General features: G+C 34.8%; 1 protein-coding gene across 2 annotated transcripts in view; it reads right to left on the reverse strand.

The window, feature by feature from the left end:
• The window catches only part of cora (erythrocyte membrane protein band 4.1 like coracle), a 316,104-nt gene that overhangs the window by 242,094 nt on the left and 53,780 nt on the right, over positions 1–20,230 (reverse strand). For both annotated transcript variants that reach the window (XM_090410709.1, XM_090410707.1), the window contains exons 2-3: positions 15,888–16,089; positions 11,627–11,731 (exon numbers count right to left, since the gene is read on the reverse strand). In XM_090410709.1, the coding sequence (XP_090266835.1) occupies positions 11,627–11,731; positions 15,888–16,082 (300 nt within the window). In that variant the 5' untranslated portion in view covers positions 16,083–16,089. The remainder of the gene's footprint in view (positions 1–11,626; positions 11,732–15,887; positions 16,090–20,230) is intronic.

The raw sequence follows: 20,230 nt of genomic DNA on the forward strand, positions 1-20,230 counted from the left end.
TACAGATGTTGCTGCCTGCTGGTGCAATTAATTTATCTACAGAGTGCATCTTTTGTAAGTGCTGAATTAGCCTACTTGTGAATCTGCCTCAGCACATTAATGCGAAGTTATACGTTTTGCATTTTGCGCTCTCTTCATCATTCAAGTTCCTCATAAAATACTGAGAAACAATGGTTTTAGATCAGACATTGAGGGATTCAAATTCCGATATAAAACAAGCAGTAAAGAGAAAACAAATGCACCTCACACCATCGATAATAGCATTTAACTAAGAATTAAGTCGAATGGTAGGGAAAGTAATGAATATAAATAATATGAAAGAGGAGTTGCCTGTGATCGCTTTTATAGTAAATACAGAGTCAGAGACACATCGAGTCAGTATACAAATCAGTATTTGTTGGTATAACTAAGCATACAAGTCACTGTATTAACTAGCAATTGCAAGAAACTCTTTCACATAATACGGTAACTTATTTTCATTATTTAAAAAAAAAAAAAACAATTAATGTTCCCAGGATTTTAAAATTGAATAAAAACACATGGGATCCCAGAAAAGAAACCCTAATAGAACGAGGGCAATTCAAGCTACTCTGTGTTTGGTGGATAGGTGAAGGGTTATGGGATTCTAACATTTAAGTGTTAAGAGAGAAAGATGTAGAGATTTTTTCATATAATAGATCAAGGGAAAGGAACAAGGATAAGGGCTATCCCTGGAAGGGGTGAAAGGAGGGTAGTGAATAAGAGGATGAGAAGTGGCTGTCATTATATTAATAATATTTATTATATTATATGAATTATTATATTAATATTATATTTTAATATTGTTATATTAATAATATTATATTATTATTATATTAATAACATTTCCTGAATAACTGATATCTTAGATACCATATTCTTCCCCATAGAATTCATACATTTGGAGCAAACCAGGTAAGCGTTAAGTCTTATCAATTATTCAAAAGTTAATATTTCCAGCTATAACTACAAGATCTAAATTTAGGATATTTCCGTAAACTACTAAATGAGGAGAATCCGAGAGAGAGGTGTGAGGATGGAGAGGCAAACGAGAGACCGGTGCAAGACATAAGTAGAGAGGAAGTGGATTGGGTACTGAGAAAAATGAAGAATGGAAAGGCTGTGGGAGCAGACCAGATACCTGGGGAAGTGTGGAAAAGTTTGGGCAGTGAGGGCGTGGATATGTTATGGGATCTGATGAGGAAAATAGCCCAACAAGAAAAGATACCAGAGGAATGGAAGAAAAGTATTCTCATCCAAATCTACAAAGGAAGAGATGTTCAAGACTGTGGCAACTATAGAGGGATCAAGCTGATGTCACACACATTGAAGACATGGGAAAGAGTAATTGAAGGGAAGATACGGCAGGAAACGAAAATTGGTGAGGAGCAGTTTGGATTTATGCCAGGAAGAGGGACAACAGATGCGATATTTGCACTAAGGCGATTGATGGAGAAATATAGAGAGATGCAAGTGAAGCTGCACATGGTGTTTATAGACCTGGAAAAGGCATATGACAGAGTGGCCAGGCAGGAGATATGGAGGTGTATGAGGGAACAGAAACTCAGGTCAGGTCTAGTGTCGGCATGACAGAAGGGTTCCCCATTGTTGTAGGGCTACACCAAGGGTCAGTTCTGAGCCCCTACCTCTTTGACCTGGTCATGGATGTACTAGTGGAGGATGTCAAGAAGGAGGCATCATGGAGCATGCTCTTTGCCGACGACACTGTTCTATGTGAATCATCCCGAGAGAAGCTTGAAAATACCCTGGAAGAGTGGAGAAAGGTACTGGAGGAGAGAGACATGAAAATTAACCGGGAGAAGACTGAATATATGTCAACAAGGAGTGACGAGGATATGATTATACGACTTCAGGGTGAAAGGCTAATTTCAGGGAAGAAATTCAAGTACCTTGGGTCAGTTGTCGAGAGGAATGGTGACCTGGATGAGGAAATAACATGTACCGAATAACATGCGGCTGGATGAACTGAAGGAAGGTGAGCCGGGTCCTGTGCGACAAGAGAGTGAGTTGTAAGAGGAAAGGAAAGCTGTATAAGATGGTAGTGAGGCCAGCGATGCTTCATGGCATGGAGACGTGGCCTATAACAAAGGCACAGGAGAGTAAGATGGAGGTAGCGGAGATGCAGATGTTGAGATGGATGAGTGGTGCGACAAAGAAGGACAGGATAAGGAATTACTACATCAGAGGGACGGTTAAGGCGGGACCAACTGGCAAGAAGATACAAGAAAGTAGGCTGAGGTAGTTTGGACATGTAGAGAGGAAGGGTGATGAGTATGTTGGTAAACGAGTGGAGTATATGGAGTTGGAGGGAAAGAGGAAAAGAGGCAGGCCCAAGCTCAGGTGGAGGGATAAGGTTACAGAGTATGGAGTCCAAAGGATGCCCTAGACCGGAGAACTTGGAAGAGGAAGGTTAAAGATCGTTGCGCCGACTCCATTTAACATGGGATAAGGCATAGTGAAAGAAAGAAAGATTTCTAACAAAAAATGCTTCAATTAAATAAGTCTCTTCACATTCACTCAGTTTCAAAATTCACATTGTTTAATGTGAATAATTTAATATATATACACAATATAATGCACAATTCTATAAAACAGTGAAGTAATTGTGTTTTTCTCAAAGTGTAATTTCATTAACAAAAAAAATTAAAAATAATGCATGAGTTAAATTTTACACAAATTTAATGAAAGTTGATCTAGGGCATCTGTAAACACATACAGATGATTTACAATAACCCAAACTACGAATGAAACATACAAAGCAGTCATTAAAGAAAAAATCTACAAGTTATATTGCCATAAGAATATTTTGCCAAAAGTCATTTTATAAGCATGATGATTATGAATATAATCGTCATTATATACACTGTTATGATTTAATCTCTCTCATGTAGATTTTGGTTTATGTCAGAAATGAATTAGCAATGCAGTACATCTAAATTAAAAGAGTGTCAACATCATCTCTAACTTCCTGAATAGAAATATCCATATGAACTTAACATTGATATGATGAGAAGATATTGGAATCAAATGATCCTCTAGTTGTTCTCTGAAGAAAAAGATAAAATTCTCCTCTCTTCATATTTCCAATCACATTTCTCCATCTACTTTCTTTCTAACTTCTTTCATTTCTCTCTCTCTCTCTCTCTCTCTCTCTCCAATTGCACTGTTTTCACTTGATACTCTTCTACATTGCCAAATTTTCATCATAAACATCAGTGGCATCACTATCTTCACATTCAATCACACTATTTGAATCTCTTCCACAATGCTCATCTTCATTACCAATTTCATTCATCATTAGTATATTTATGTGCAGATATCCCACATTTCTAAAGAACAAAAACAAAAGGGAAAATGTTTTTTTTTTTTTTCATATGCATTATTATTTAAATGCATTTTCTTTCTTTCTTTCTTTTTTTATTGTATTTTGTATATTGCAAGCAGGGTATTTGGTGACAATTTTTTTTATTCTTTAATAAATAACGCTTTGCTCAAGATTATATTCAACTTGACTTGGATTAGAAATTATTATTACTATTCTTATCATATTAACTTCCCTGGAGTTAGCAGACTCATTATGGGAGGCTCACTCAATGAACAACATATTCATCATATTAAATCTTAGAGTCTTTAACACTCCCTGCATTCACAATGCATTTCACTCACCCATATTCTCCACATAAAAAATCTACTCTTAGCAGCCTTCTTCATCCTTTACATGACTTCCAGGATGACTTCTTGCTCTTTCCCTTTAACCTTCTACTGTTTTCTCTGCTGTATTAATCCAATAAAATCCTCTCACCAACTTAAATGTCTCTATCATATAACCTCTTTTTCCCCATCCACCAAACTCAGCAATTTACACTCCTTTAACCTCTACCCATAACCAAGATTCCAGAGCCCTGATAAAGCCTTGGCCACCAATCTCTGGACCTTTCTAATGTTTCTACAGCACAATGAAAACTGGGTGACAAAATCTAAGCACAATAGTCCAAGTGTGGGCTGACCAATGCTTTATACAGTGGTACAACTGCCCCCATATCCCTCCTTGTCAATGTATTCCTTATCACAGGAGCAATGTGATATGTAGTTTAGCAATACTTACAATGTACCCTCTAAAATTCTTCCTCCTGAAAACTCAAATTTCTCATTCTACAAAGCAGACAAACTAGAACCATTAGAACAAATGCAATTAATACATAATACACTGGTCTCACAGCCTGAGTTGCTTCAGCCATAAATCCAAATAAACCAAACCAAACCCTCTGAACTTCAGTTCACTGTCAGCTATCACCCCAGATCTCGAATCTTATCCACTTCCTGAAGCACAATTTCACCAATACAGAATTGTCGATTTAATTCTGAACTCTGAACAGTTATTTCTATATTATCTTAATAAAAGGATGGTGAGTCACTGCTGTTTCTGTATTAAAAGTATAAAAGATAATATCAATTTGTTCTTTAGCTATGTAAAAATAGGGTATAGCTTTGATGTTTTTTTTGTTTTTTTTTCTCATTACAGATCAGGCAAGTTAAATAATAGTTAAACATACAAACTATTATTTAACTCTAAATGATGACATTAATATGAATGTCAAGCCATTTAAAAATAGGATATAGCTTTGATGCTTTTGTTTTTTTTTCCTCACTCCAGGACAGGCCAGTTAAATAATAATTAAACACACACACAAACTATTATTTAACTCTAAATGATGACATTAATATGAAGGTTGAGACATTAAAGCATTAAAGTAATTAGTTCTGACTTGGTAGTAGTCTCCAAAATTTTATCAGTCTTCTTCTTCTTCTTTTCAGCCCACTGCTGGACAAGGGCCTCCTCCAGTTCCTTCCACCTTTCTCTGTTCTTGGCAATGTTTGACCAATTTTTCCCAACAAAATTTGACAATCCATCATCTTTTAAGACATCCTCAGACTTGTTTCCCCTTCTTTTGAAATCCCAGTTCATAGAATGTCCAGCCCATTTCCATTTTAGTCACTTGTGGTGAAGAATGGTGTCAGTGATATGAGTCGGGCTTCTTATCCAGGTATTTCGCTTCTTATCTTTTAATGTGATGCATAGCACCAGCCTCTCCATTTTTCTTTGAGTTGTTGCTAGTTTATTAGTCAGTGCTTTTGTTAGAGACCAAGTTTCACAACCATATGTGATGACTGAAAGTATACACTGGTTAAATGTCTTCCTTTTTAAACAGAGTAGGACATCATTGTTTTGAAAAATGCTTTTCAATTTTCTGAATGCACTCCAGGCAAGATGAACCCTTCTATTTATTTCCTTTTGGAGTCCACAGTTCAGATCAGTGAGATGACCTAAATATGTATATGAAGAGACTCTTTCCAAGAAATTGTTTTCTATTTCTATGTTTTTTGGTGTTACAAAATGATTAAACATGATTTTAGTTTTTTCTCTGTTTATTTTTAGACTGACTTTTCTGCTTTCATGATATACGTGGGTGGTCTGAAAAGTTCTCGGCCTAACAATGAAAAAACAAATTTATAATTTCAAAATTATTTTTTTTATTTTTCACCATAATCTCCCTTAAGACAAATACATTTATTCCAGCGATGCTCCAGCACCATCATCCCTTCCCTGTAGCGGTTCTCAGTAAGATCTACAAAATACCCCTCTACAGCTGCAATCATCTCTTGATTCACAGAAAAATGCTGACCAGAAAGGAAGATTTTTAGTTTTGGGAAGAGACAGAAGTCAGAGGGAGCCAAATCTGGGATACAGGGTGGATGTTCCAACAATTCATAGTGCCGATCCCTTAATTTTCCCATTGCCAAACCACCTTTGTGGGCAGGTGCATTGTCCTGATGAAATATGATTTTTTTTCTTCTGCAAACCGGGTCTTTTCTCACGAATTTTTTCATCTAGTCTGGTTAAAAGATCAAAATAATATTCTCCGGTTATTGTTCTACCCTTTTGAAGATAATTAATAAACAAAATGCCTTTAACATCCCAAAACACTGATGCTATGACCTTGTCTTCTTTGGCACTGAACAACCGGCTTCTGTCCACTGTTTTGACTGCTGTTCGGATGCTTGTGTGTACTGGTTGATGAATCTAAGTGCCATCCATAGTAATAAATCGACACACAAAATCAGTCTTATTCTTGTTAAAACACTCCAAGCACTATTCAGAGATTTTCATGTGAGTGCATTTTTTATCTCGTCTTGTGCAAAGCTTTTTCATTTGCAATTCTTCATGCAAAATGTATCCTATAGGTTCTTTTGAAATGCCTATTAGTCTCAGCAATTTCATGCACTTTGACTCTTCAGTCATCCAATACCAATGGATGGTGTTGTTACATGTTTTGGACGTCCTTCACATGGATCATCTTCAAGGCTGGTACATCCGGGTTTAAACTCTGCAGCCCATTTCTTAATTGTCAGAAATGAAGGAGAAGCGTGCCCATAAACTTTTATGAACTTTGAATGATTTTCTTCTGGCGTTAAACCTTCTTTTACAAAGAATTTTATAACTGCACAATACTCAATTTTATTCATTTCAAGGGATACAGACAACACTTTTGGATTCTGACAGCTGTATAAAAAAAACTACTTGATAGAATGACTTGCAATTTCACATGGATGCTTATGACAGATGTACCAACTTAGAAAAAAAAATCTTGCCGATAATGTTGCCATTTAGGATTGAGAACTTTTCAGACCACCCATGTAGGTCTTCTATCATTATATTAAGGTCTTCTAGAGTGTTTGCAAAAATTATGATATTATCTGCATATCTCAGGTGTGTTAAGTTTCTGTTATTAATTTTTATACCAAGGTTTGTCCAGTTTATATTATTAAATATTTCTTGAAGGACTGCTGTAAGGATTTTGGACAATAGAGAGTCTCCTTGTTGGATACCTTTTTCAATTGGTATTTTATTGCTATTCGTGTGAAGTTGAATTGTTGTAGTGTGGTATATTTCCTGGAGAAGGTTCATATATTCTCCAGGAACTCCCTGATTCTGGAGTGCTTTGATTATTGCATTAGTTTTGATGGAATCAAATGCTTTTTCATAATCAATAAAAGCTAAACAAAGAGGCAATTGGTTTTCTTCTGCTTTTCTATTATTTAACTGCATGAATATGACCAATTGCGTTAAAGCCTTTACGGAATGCTGCTTGTTCTGCTGGTTGATTTGAGTCTAGAAGAGAGGTTAACCTGTTTGTTATTACTTCTGTGATAATTTTGTACAGATTAGAGAGAATACTAATTGGTGTATAGTTCTTTACTTCTTCTCTGTCTCCTTTTTTAAAAAACAGTATCATAATAGCATTTTCCAGTATTCTGGTATCTTTCCCTATTCTAGACATAGATTTAGTAAGTTTGTAACATGGTAAATTATGTTGCTTCCTCCCCATTTAATTAATTCTTTGTGAATTAGGTCTTCACAAGTATATTTTCCATTTTTTTTATAATGCTTATTTTATTTCATCTGAGGTGAATGGGGGGATGAATTCCATATGTGATGGGGAAGAGTTATTTATATTTGATTTATCTATTGAAGAATCACTATAGAGTTTATAAAATTCTCCTAGTCTGTTTAGGATTTGTTCTTGGTTCCTTATTGTAGTTCCATTCCTAACTTTTATTGCAGTTATTTGACTTTTACCAACTGATAAATTTTTTCTTAGTATTTTCATATTTTTATTGTTTTCAATTGTTTCTTTTATTTTTGTAGTATTATAAGATCTTATTTCATTTCTCATCTTTTTCCTTATTGTTTTGCATAGTTCTGTATATTCTATTTTAGAAGTTAAATTTTTGTCTTGTTTCATATTTTGTCTCTTTTTTTTTAGTAGTTGTAAGGTTTCTTCTGAAAGTTTATAGTCTTTATTTTGTTTGTTGCTTTTGAATTCTTTGGCTGCTGAGATTATTACTTTTGTATTTCATCAATATAGATGCTTTTCTTCTTTTTTTTTCAATTTTACCAAGACATCTGACATAGTGCCATATAATAACCTGATAGTTAAGTTACAGCATATGTATTTAGATATCAGGTTAGTGAAGTGGATTTGGGATTGGCTGTTCTGATAGATATCAGAGAGTTATGTATGAATGAGTGGTATAAAGGAAGCAGAAGGTTACAAATGGGATCCCACAGTGTGTTCAGTACTAGGATGTGCAGCTTTTAACCTTTATATCATTGACATTGTCAATGGACTGCAGGGGAGATATTCTGTTGTTTGGTGATGATGATGATGATTATGTGAAACTTAGAAGGGTTATTAGTAATAGTCCCGATGTGATAGCCCTTCAGGTCTTGAATAAGCTGAACTGATGAGCAAATGAATAGGATCTATTTTGGACCCCTCAATGGGAAGTTGTATACTCTGTTGGAGGAACTGTACTAGAAGACGTGGAAGAGGCAAGGGACTTTGAAGTAATAACTGATAGAAACTTGAAGTAATAATCGATAGAAACTGGAAGTTTAGAGGACATATCACAAAGGTGGTTAAGCTAACCCAGAGGATTGTTGCAATACTGAGAAGGACACTGGCCAACAGAGAGAATAGAGTTGTGGTTTCCTTGTATAAAGCAGTTATCAGACCACCGGATTACTGTGCTCATACTTGGTCACCGAACAGGTTAATACATTCAAATATCTAGGCTAACGCTTATCTTATGAAAGAGAGAAGGACACACAACATAAAATAACAAATCATATAGGAATAACAAAAACTATTAATCAAATATTTAATCCAAATTTAATAAGCAAGAAAACACGAATAAGAATCCATAACTCGATAGCAAGACCTATCCCAACATATGGTTCAGAAGCCTAGGCCATAACTCTAGCAGATAGTAAAAGACTGATAAGCGCTGAAATGAGATTCATACACAAAACAGCTAGATACAATACTCAGCTTCAAAAGAAATAATGACATCTTAAAGGAACTTGAGGTGATACCTGTCTTAGACTAAATCGATCTTTATAGAGAGAGACAGAAACAACATACAGAAAGAATGAGTGAAGGAAGACTCCCCAGAGAGAGATATACAGAGATATCGACCTCAAGGAAGATGGCCTAAGGCCTTTGAAAAGATGGAAAGAGATAATAACATGCTACTAGGCCTATTACTGGAAAGAAAGAAGATATTTGATCACTGGGGTTTGAAGGAAATAAATTAACCTTTGAGAGTGTGCAAAGGTAGATAACAAAAATGATATCAGAGCTGTACAATGTTATCTATGAAGATATACTGAGGACATGCAGATTGCAACAGAAGGAGAGGTAATATGATTGAGATATTTAAACTGTTGAGAGGTGGTTACAGGATTGACACTGGGAAGTTCTTTTTGTATAGTAGATCAATAGGAAAGAGCAAGCACACAAGTACTACCATCCTTGGAAGTTACAAACGGAAGTGGGGAGTAAGAGAATGAGGAGTGGCTTTTTTGCACAGAGGGCATTGAGAGCATAAACAGCAAATGAGTTTAAGGAACGGTATAATAGACTTTGTGTTGTTTAAGATGGACCTCTCACAATAAGTCTTATGACTCCATGGAGATCCTGAATAATAATAATAATAAAACAAGAAATTGGACAATAAATGTTAGACTCCTACTATGCAGATGATCATGAGAAATGCCAAACTGAACACTGTACTTATATAATGTAATAACTAAATGAACTCTTCTCTCTCTCTCTCTCTCAAGCCTTATTAAATAAAGAAACATAATTTCTGCCCTCTTTATAGTACAATTAAAATAATCATCTTAGCTACACTATGAAAAGATTACAATGCTTGTTGGAAGAATTAAACCTGGTGTTCTTTGTCTGCTAAATTTCCAAGCAAGCATACAAGTAAAAAGAAAGATAACAGATGTTGCACATATCAGCATTCATTAGCAGACAGAAAACAAGGTAGAAGAATATTCCAAGTAAATCAACAGTTAACTCCCCTTTTCAAAAACCAAACTGCTCTTCCTTAAACCTTCCACAATCTTTTTCCCTTAATCTTGTTGCCATTATCCTTTCATAAATCTCTGCACAGAAACACAATGTTATTTTGCCCTTGGTCCAATCATCAGGTATCACCTTCTTTGACCAAATCAGTCTAAAGATGTCAGCAATCATTTCAGCATGAACTACTTGAAGCTTTGATCAATTCAACAGAAACATGATCTATTCCAGAGGATTTTTCAGTCTCCATCATCTTCCTTAATGCACTTCAAACTTAATGTTCTGCCAGATTTATTACCTTATTATCTTTCTCACTGCTATATTCATTCCTATTTACTTCACTGTTGCTTTTAATTTTGTTTAGCAGACCTCTAACATAATGCTGCCATATCATCTTAATTTCTCTTCTGGTAATCACAAGATTTCTAACTCAAATGATTAAAAAATCTTTGTTCCTCTTTGATTCTTCTTCTTCATTAATCCATATAACATTTTTTCTTGTTCCCATTAATATCTTCCTCCAACTTGTAAATTCAACTCAGCTTTTTATCTTTTCATCTTTAATTATTTTTCAGATGTCTCTTATACAATTCTATCATTATTTGATCAAGTGTTTATGAACTTCTGAAAAAAAACTTTTTTTTGTTACTTAATTGCTTCTTTAATTCTCTTTTTCTGACAGAGTGCACATTATCCTTTCCCAAAGATCATGCAATGGTAGGAAGATTCTGGCCATTGTTGTTTTAAAACGATTTGTTTTATTGGTAGGAAGATTTCGGCCATTATTGTTTTAAAACGATTTGTTTTATTCAAGTATCTAAAGGCTCAAGTTTTTAATCTAAGCTTTTAATCAATCTTTCATGGTTAACTAAAAAAATAAAAATAAATAAATAAATAACAGCTCAAGAAAAGATATTTCACAACAGTCTGCCTTGAGGCCCCTCCAAACATATATTTGTGTTTTTATAAAAATGTAAATTATAAAGGTCTGTTTTATTCAAGTGTCTGAAGGCTCAAGTTTTAATGGCTTCTTAGAGATGAATAAGATAATTGATTAAAGCCATACATAATAACTCAGGATACAATGTTCAGTTTGTAAATGGACAACAAACTGACTTACAATTTAGCTTCAGATTTTGCTTCTTTAAGAGTTAAAACATTCAACAGTTAACAAAATAAATTTTCCCTACATTCCCATTGGCTATTTCATATGTCATCTGCTTCCTCATATTCTTTCCAATTTATTCCTACCAGCATAAATTAACATCATTAACAAAAAAAAACAGCCAACATGAACCAATCACAAGAACATATAATCACATATAAAAAATAATCATAATGAAAATAAAACATATTTTATAGAATTTGAAAACCATATGCAATGTGACTGATTTCACTGAACTGATTTTTTTTTTAATACCAGCAAAGGTTGGTCGACTGGTAGAGCCTCTGCTACTAATGGCTCGCAAAAAGTTAAGCAAGTTTGAGCGCGGTTAGTAACTGGATGGGAACCAATCGTTCGATGCTCTTGGCACACTCTCCCTCGATGAGTCTTTGGACTCCCTGGAGGTGTCACATAATAATAATTCCTAGAAATTAATTGCATAGCTTGTTATTTATATAACAAAAATAAGCATACAGAACATACTTACCCTTGAACCTTCAGTATCGTGATATGTAAGGCCAAAATAATCCTTTTCTAACAAGTTTAAATGATCACAGACTCTTTCAAAAATCTCAGCACCTCTTGCTTTTCTCTAATGATACAAAAAAAAAAAAAAAAAAGAAATTAATCTGATATATTCCCAATTCTCTTAGTAATAAGAGTAACATACTTTCACAACTCATCACTACAAATATTATAACACATCAGGTACTGCTGATTTTGTTAGTGCAACTGCAATTAAATGATAACTAATCAGAATTGATTCAATCAAAAGCAAAGACAGCTGAATGTTAGTTGTATGGCAGCTGGACTTGGTGAGACTTCAAAAGAACTAGACTGCTGCCTTATTTAGATTTATTCTTTCTTTTATGCTGCAGCTGGCATTTAAATTCTTAATCCGACACTCAGGTTGAATAAATGCTGTGTAGAGATCAAGATGTGCTAGGAAAAAGGAAATGTACCATTTTCCCACCCTTGGATGTAAAATTCAGCAGACTTTCATGGCCAAGTAGTAACTTGGTTTCTTGGAAAACTAGTATTGTTTTGATGCAGATGGGAGGTAATCCTAATTACATAGTGTATTAAGGTTATAAATTGCTTATGCTCTTCTGGCTGGTTTGCCTGTTTTACAGGATGAAAAACCTGAGGGAGTGGAGAAAAAACTGCCAAAGGACATTGTTTAGGACTTTAGACTTGTCTTTGTTTGTTTCAATTATACTAACCTTATATAGTACCTGCATGTATCAATTTGTTCATTGTTTCCTGATGATGGGCACCTAATTTGACTGTAAAAATATCGGAAATATTAATTAAAAATTATTCTAATTAATATATAGTGTATACTGTAAGTCCCTTAAACTATCATCACCAATCCATTCAAATTCTCTTTCAACAACATCAATCAGAACGTCATGGGATTGCTCTTTCTAATTTAGCATTATCAGCAAACAACTAAATATCTCCTCTCAAACCCTGAACTATATCACTGATATATTAATAAAACAACAGTGGTCCCAGAACAGAACTCTCTGGTAACCAGCTCATCACATTCCTTTTTGAAACAAGAAACAATGCAATCCCCACCAAACTCACTAGCTTCCACCAGTCCCTTATGCCTGTAAGCAATCTACCAACTGACTATCCATCCCCATCCTGATTAATTTCAACAGGAGTTTATCACGTGATACTTGATCCAATGCTTTAGCAAAATTCAAAGAAATAATGATATAAGCAGCTCATCCCTCCAATACACTAATCACCTTATAAAATATAACCAAATTACTAAAGCAAGACTGTCTTAATAAACATATGCTGCTCTCTCTCAAAAGATTTCATCAAATCAATCCAGGCTTCTACTCTCTTTTTCTCTCTCTAACACCTTTATCACTACACCTAATATACATACTGGCCTATGGTTGGGCACCACTCATCAAGACTCACACAGCAAGACTGGTTGGCCGAGTGGTTAGTATATCCACTTTCCAGCCAAAAGGCTGCAGGTTCAAATCCTGCCGTGGGCATGAATGTTTGTGATTGTCTGTGAAAATACTAGTGGTGGTGGTGGTGGCGGGCAGAAGATGGCATTGATGTAGATTATGCAGTTCGCCGTAGTTGGTGGATTGAGTGGTGGAGACAAAGAGGTGAAAGTAGGTGCCCTTCCTTGACATTTCTTTGGAGACTGCTTGGAGGTGTCATGTAATAATAATAATTCTCCCTTATGCAGTAAGACTATTTTTCCTTCTTTCCATTCTTCTGGGAACTATTCTTGCTACCAGACTTCTGTTGAACAACCAAGTCAAGAGCACTGCCAGTTCTTTTGCATATTACACGTGGTGATATCCCATCCAGTCCCACAGGCGATTAATATTAATTTTTCATATTTTGAACACTTACTATGCTTAAAATGCCAAGAATGGGAAGTTTTTTTTTGTCAAACTTAATATTTTAAATGACTGCCATTCTTGAACTTCCTATTGTTATTCGACATTACTACTATCTGCCCCAGATCCACCACACACACATACAGGGCCGGCCATCTCAGGGGGGGGGGGGGGCAATGCACCCGGGCCGGGCACAGTCAGTACACATTTGCGGAAACGTATTTTTTATTTTTTCTTCTAATTTTGTTTATAACTAAAGGGATTTCATCGACAGGATTTTAGGGCCCCCAGTAATAATAATATCTGTGTTTCTCTATTATATTAGGGTTTATGCTTAACTGTTCTGATGTGTTTATGCAGTGTATAAAAATTAACAAACGTGATTTCGTTTTTACCCTAAAATGCCTGATTCATCATTAGTTTTTTTCTAATCTGTTACACATTTATATCACTTGGCTCGTTATCAAAACTGTTGAAAAAATATTTATTATATTCTTTTTATATGGTTAGTCTAGCAGGGGTGGACAACCCTTAACGTGCCTTCCAAAAACGGGGCACACCAATGACTTTTTTCCGGCATGCAACCCAGGGCTCATCTTAAAAAATAATTAAATAAAAAAATTCATTTCAAACATCTTCGCTGACATATATTTTAACTTAATATAATACAATTTTATTAAGTACAGCTATACCAAATAAAAATGCAATAATTAATTAAACTCTACCAACTGTTTCATAATAATAAGTGATAAGAAAATTGGAAACAAACATCCTATTTCCAAGCCATCAATATATCTCCATGATATATTGATGTACAAGCTTTGTCCAGTTCAGTTGTTCATTATTCGTCAGGTATCCAGACGTGGCGTGACTCCTTTACTCATTTGATATATCTTTTCATGTTTCGTAAAGAACGTTTTCTAAAGTGTATTTGGATGTGGATTTTATTAAATCGTAAGTCATTAAAATCGGATTGGAAGTATTTATTGTCATTTAATATGTTTAACTTATTAGATATAAAAGCAAATTTCCTTTACATTGATTTTCGGAAACTAAAGTTTTCAGTTTTTTTCGTAAAATCCCACATATATTACAATTGCTATTTCCTGCTTAGAGAGCAGTTTCCTTGTGTGCATCCTACCCAAATAGCACCATCTGCTTACCCATTATTTCAAGCAAAAATTAACAGTAATTAGCAGTAATTTAAGACTTGAGATACTTAATGAACAATCCTTCACAAATGACTAATGAACAGACAACCATGGTACTAGGCCAATAAAGATATGTACATATTACTAATTATATGAAGATCCAAAGGCTTCAATTCGGCGACATGTACTTATTTAAGTTAAGGGATATTACATCCCATATTGTTTCTTAGCCGAATAAGAAACTCAAAGAGTTTCATGCCGAATATAGAAACTATATAAAGTTCGGCGATTCCAAGTGTAAGCAAATACCTGGATAGTGCAACACCTGACCCATTTGGTAGTGCAAATTGAGGCAACTCATAGTAAGGGTGGAGCAAGCTCCGATCACTCTTCTTGGTATTTACCCATAATGTGAACTTAGCTCCTAGGAGCTGTATTACTGTTCTACATTATGAGAGAAGGTCACTACCCAGACCGGTTTCAACCTTTATTGAGGTCTCATCAGTGAGTAGGTAGACCTAGTTAATACCAAGTTTGTAGCACACAGAACTTACATCCCTTCTATGAGAATTGCCAAGAAGGTGTCCTAATAAATTACTAATTATATGAAGAGCTAAGTTCACATTGAGGCCTTGATAAGACCTCATCTTGACTACTGTGCCCAGATTTGGTCACCTCGGTTCCTTCTTGATGGGGAGGAGGTGGAGAGGATCCAGAGGTGAGTGACTAAGATGATAGCAGGTCTATGGAATGAACCATATGAGAACAGGTTGAAGATTTGTGGGTTGCAGAAACTGGTTGATAGGCGGAAAAGGGGAGATATGATTGAGACATTCAAATTGCTAAAAGGATTCTATAAGATTAATTCAGAGGATATTTTTGAGATCAGGACTGGTGGTGGGAGAACTAGGGGACACCTATGGAAGCTGGGCAAGAGTGTGGTTAGCAGTGGTGTTAGAGCTGGGTTCTTTACTTTTAGAGTGGTAAATGAGTGGAATAAGCTGCCAGAGTCTGTTGTGGGTGCTATGACAGTGAGCGAATTCAAGGCAAGATATGATAGATACTGTGAGAATGTCGTATAGTTGTGTGGACATGATGTTTAGGGCCTCCCTCGATGAGTCTAAGAACTCCTGGAGTAGCCCGAAAATAATAACAATAATAATAATAATTAACTAACCAAATGGTAAATGGCAAAAATTAGTACAGTTGTACTTACATCTACTTCAGATTCAAAATCTGATCCATCTAACATACGAATTCTGCATAATGCAACTCTCCCACGGTTGTTCATGGATTTACCAACATATCTAACTGAGCTAAATGAAGAATCTGCACCATTTTCATGAGTGCTACTAGTATCTGTTGGTGAGTGGGCTCTGTGGTCTGTCACATCACCTCTCTCATCTGCCATGACAGACCTAGAAAAAGAAAAATAAAGCTAAAAATAACACACACACACGGTACATTGTAGAGTACAATTATAATAACAAAATCAATATTTCAAATTTATTTGCAATTTGCAAATGCACAAAGTAAAAATATGATCTTGTGAAACAAAACTAAAATTAATGAAAATTTGAGATCTAGGGTAGCTTTGAAGACAATCACCAATTTCTAGTTAATGATCACATGACATGAAAAAGCAAAAAATACTTCATTCAACTTGAAAATCTCTACTAGTTTCATGTGCCAACAGGCCCATGTTGTTAGAAGTTGACTTATGTTGCAAAAAGCAATATAAGTAAGCTGCTGACAAAGTGTAACTGTTGGCATATGAAACTGTAGTAGTACAGATTGATTTCTAAGTTGAATAAAGCATTTTATGCTTGTTCATGCCACACGGTCATTAAACTGTAAATGCAACAAACATAAATGAAATTGTTATTTTGAAGAGACAGTTGTCTTTTCAAAATAACCATTCTTCACTATATAGAAAAATAAATATCTGTATATACTTCTCTACCAGCAAACTGAAATTTGGATTAAAAAGTTTAAGTTTCTAAAAATATTACTTAAAAAAAAATAATGTCTTAAGTATAGCAATACTGGGGCAATTCATAACGCAAGTCACATAATACTAAATATATTGCTTTCATAATATTTGGTTTCTTATTGCACTTGTCAATTGGTCTAGCTGGTTCAAAAATAGAGATATTAGTTTTCAAATTTCTCAGTTACCATGCATGAATATAAGCTTATTAATCAATCTGAACCCAAAAATGACTAGACCCAACCAAAAAAGAAAATATCATTGGAACTTCCAGAAAGGCAAATTGGGAGAAATACAAGGATGAAGAAAGTAAAATGCTGAAAGATCACATATACCGTGATGACTTAGACAAAGACTATATAACTTGGAAGAATACTATCCTAAATGTAGCAAAGAAAAGTATCCCAAAAGGCTACAGGAGAAAAGTTATTTCAAACTACACAAAGGTTCACCAGGAACTTGCCAGTAAAATAACTAAACGAAATGAATTATTTAATATCTTAAAAATTGAAAGCTCTCCAGAAACCAGGATTGAGTACAACAATATAATATAATATATTACAAAGAACTAGGTGGCAAGAATTTTGCTGCAACTGAAATCCAAACACTTCAGATACCAAACTTTGGAAACTGACTGCTAATTTACAAAGAGACCTACCAAAGGCAAGTGAGACTAACACACTAAAAGATCCAGATGTAAATATCAAAACTGGAGATAGGGAGATCTCAAATACCTTGGCCTTTCATTTTCAAAATATAAGCAAACTAGAGATGAATACTAGGAAAGACCATCAAATATCAAAACAGGCTCGACAGCAGGAAAATGCTACAGCCAAAATATCAAAACAAACTATTCTGGGATCCATTTACAATCTCTGACTTGGGAGATGCCTTGGAGAGACTAGATATAAATAAATCATGTGGACCAGATAACATACAAGGAATTATGATCAAACATCTTCCTTTCCTAGCCCAGCTACTTCGCCTATACAACAATAGCCTAAAACATGGAAAAGTTCCGAAAGACTGGAAAACAGCCACAATCATACCAATCTTAAAGCCTAACAAACCACAAGACCAACCAGAAAGTCATAGACCAATTTCACTGACTTCAATTCCAGGCAAATTAATAGAAAAAATGATACTCCGACATTTGAATTACTATCTAAACAAAAATAGTACACTACCACATTTTCAGGCTGCCTTTAGAAGAAATCACTCAACAACTGATCAACTTTTCTACTTAACCCAGACAATTCAAGATAACTTCCAGACCAAACCTACAAAATCCACCATTGCAGCTTTTATAGATTTTAGCAATGCCTTTGATAATGTGGAGGCAGAAACTCTTTTCCAAACATTAATTAAATTAAGGGGATCCCACATTATTTTAAAACCAAATAAGAAACTCAAAGATTGGAATCAGAGAGTTTCATGCCAAATATAGTATATAGTATAAAAAACTATAAAAGTATCGGCGAATACTAGCGTGAGCTAAATGCAAGTAGTCCTAGTACGTAGTACAAACGCGGGCAACTCGTTGCAAAGGTGGGAAAAGTTCTGATCGCTATTCTTGGTATTTTCCATAATGTAAAAACACATTTCCTAGAAAATGTATGCTGTTATTACATTATGGTGGGAGGTCACTACCCAGACCGGTTTCAGCCTTTATTGAGGCTTCATCAGTGAGTAGCAAGACCAAATAAACTAGGACTACTTGCATTTAGCTCACGCTAGTATTCGCCAATACTTTTATAGTTTTTTATATTATATTCGGCATGAAACTCTCTGATTCCAATCTTTGAGTTTCTTATTTGGTTTTAAAACAATGTGGGATCTAATATCCCCTTAATTTAATTGATGTTTATATCACCGAAATGAAGCCTGTTGGATCTTTATATTTAAGTAACTTAATGGGTGCACCTTTTGGGACAACTCGTATAGCAGAGTATATAAGTTCTTTTCGCTATACCCTTTGGTATTAATTAGGTCTAGCTACTCACTGATGAAGCCTCAATAAAGGCTGAAACCAGTCTGGGTAGTGACCTCCCACCATAATGTAATAACAGCATACATTTCCTAGGAAATGTGTTTTTACATTATGGAAAATACCAAGAATAGTGATCAGAACTTTCTCCACCTTTGCAACGAGTTGCCTGCGTTCGTACTACGAACTAGGACTACTTGCATTTAGCTCACGCTAGTATTCGCCAATACTTTTATAGTTTTTATACTATATACTATATATATATACTATATATATATACTATATACTATATATATTTGGCATGAAACTCTCTGATTCCAATCTTTGAGTTTCTTAATCGGTTTTAAAACAATGTGGGATCTAATATCCCCTTAATTTAATTAACGTTTATATCGCCGAAATGAAGCCTGTTGGCTCTTTATATTTAAGTAATCTTTTCCAAACTTTGTCATATTGGAATAGAAGGGAAAGTTCTTAACTGGATCTATGACTTTCTAAGAAATAGAACAATTCAAGTTAGAATAAATAATATCTTTTCCAAGAAAGTGAAAATAAGACAGGGACTCCCTCAAGGTAGCATTTTGAGCCCACTCCTTTTTTTCCATCAATTTAAATGACTTAGATAAAAAAATATAAATAAAGAAACAAAGATAGCTATGTCTGCTGATGATTTGGTCCTATTCTCAGCTCACAACAACCTAGAAACAGCAGGTCACTTAAACAAAGCCATTGAAAGTTTAGCTACATACTGTGAAAACCAAAAAATCAAAATTAACCCTACTAAATCAGAAATCTGTGTTTTTACTATTAATAACCACCTCAGAAAGTGGAAACCAAAGATTAAGCTAAACAGTCAACTAATTACATTTAATGAAAACCCCAAATACCTTGGAGTTACTCTGGATCCATCGCTAAGCTTCAATAAACATATCAACAATGTTGCAGTCAGAGCAAAAAGAAGACTAAATATCATGAAAAGTATCTCAGGTAAAGAGTGGGGATCCGATGCTAAAACCTTAAAAGTCACATATACCTCTATTATCCGTCCCATAATGGAATATGCTTCGCCAATCTGGATGCAAACATCATAAACCAGTTTAGACAAGCTTATAAAAATTCAGAAATATGCAGCTAAAATCATATGTGGACTAAGGAATACAACTCCTGGAAAAATAGCAGAATTCGAATCCAACCTTGTTCCTTTAAAAATTAGGTGGCAAGAAAATCTTATCAAATTTGTAGAAAAAAGAGCCAACCTTGCAAATCATAGAATAAGTGAACTTTTTAAAAACTGGAAACCAACAAACAGAATACAGAAAAAATCAACAATGCATGAAATCATAGAAAATAAAATTCCCTTGGATTGTCCAAATAAAATAGCCAACCACCCAGCATTTCCTCCAAATCAAGACAGGAAAAATATAGTTATCAACTCTGAAATAGGGAAACATGAGAAAAAAAGCCTAGTAAACCCTGAAATCTTGAGATCATTAGCTCTTTCAAAAATAATGGAATAGGGACCTGACTCAATAAAGATCTACACAGATGGCTCCAAAAATCCAAATGGCAATTCTGGGAGTGG

This window comes from Typopeltis vanoorti, chromosome 20, assembly GCF_054136105.1.
Source record: "Typopeltis vanoorti isolate ZY-2024b chromosome 20, IOZ_Tvanoo_1.0, whole genome shotgun sequence".
Taxonomy (NCBI): domain Eukaryota; kingdom Metazoa; phylum Arthropoda; class Arachnida; order Uropygi; family Thelyphonidae; genus Typopeltis; species Typopeltis vanoorti.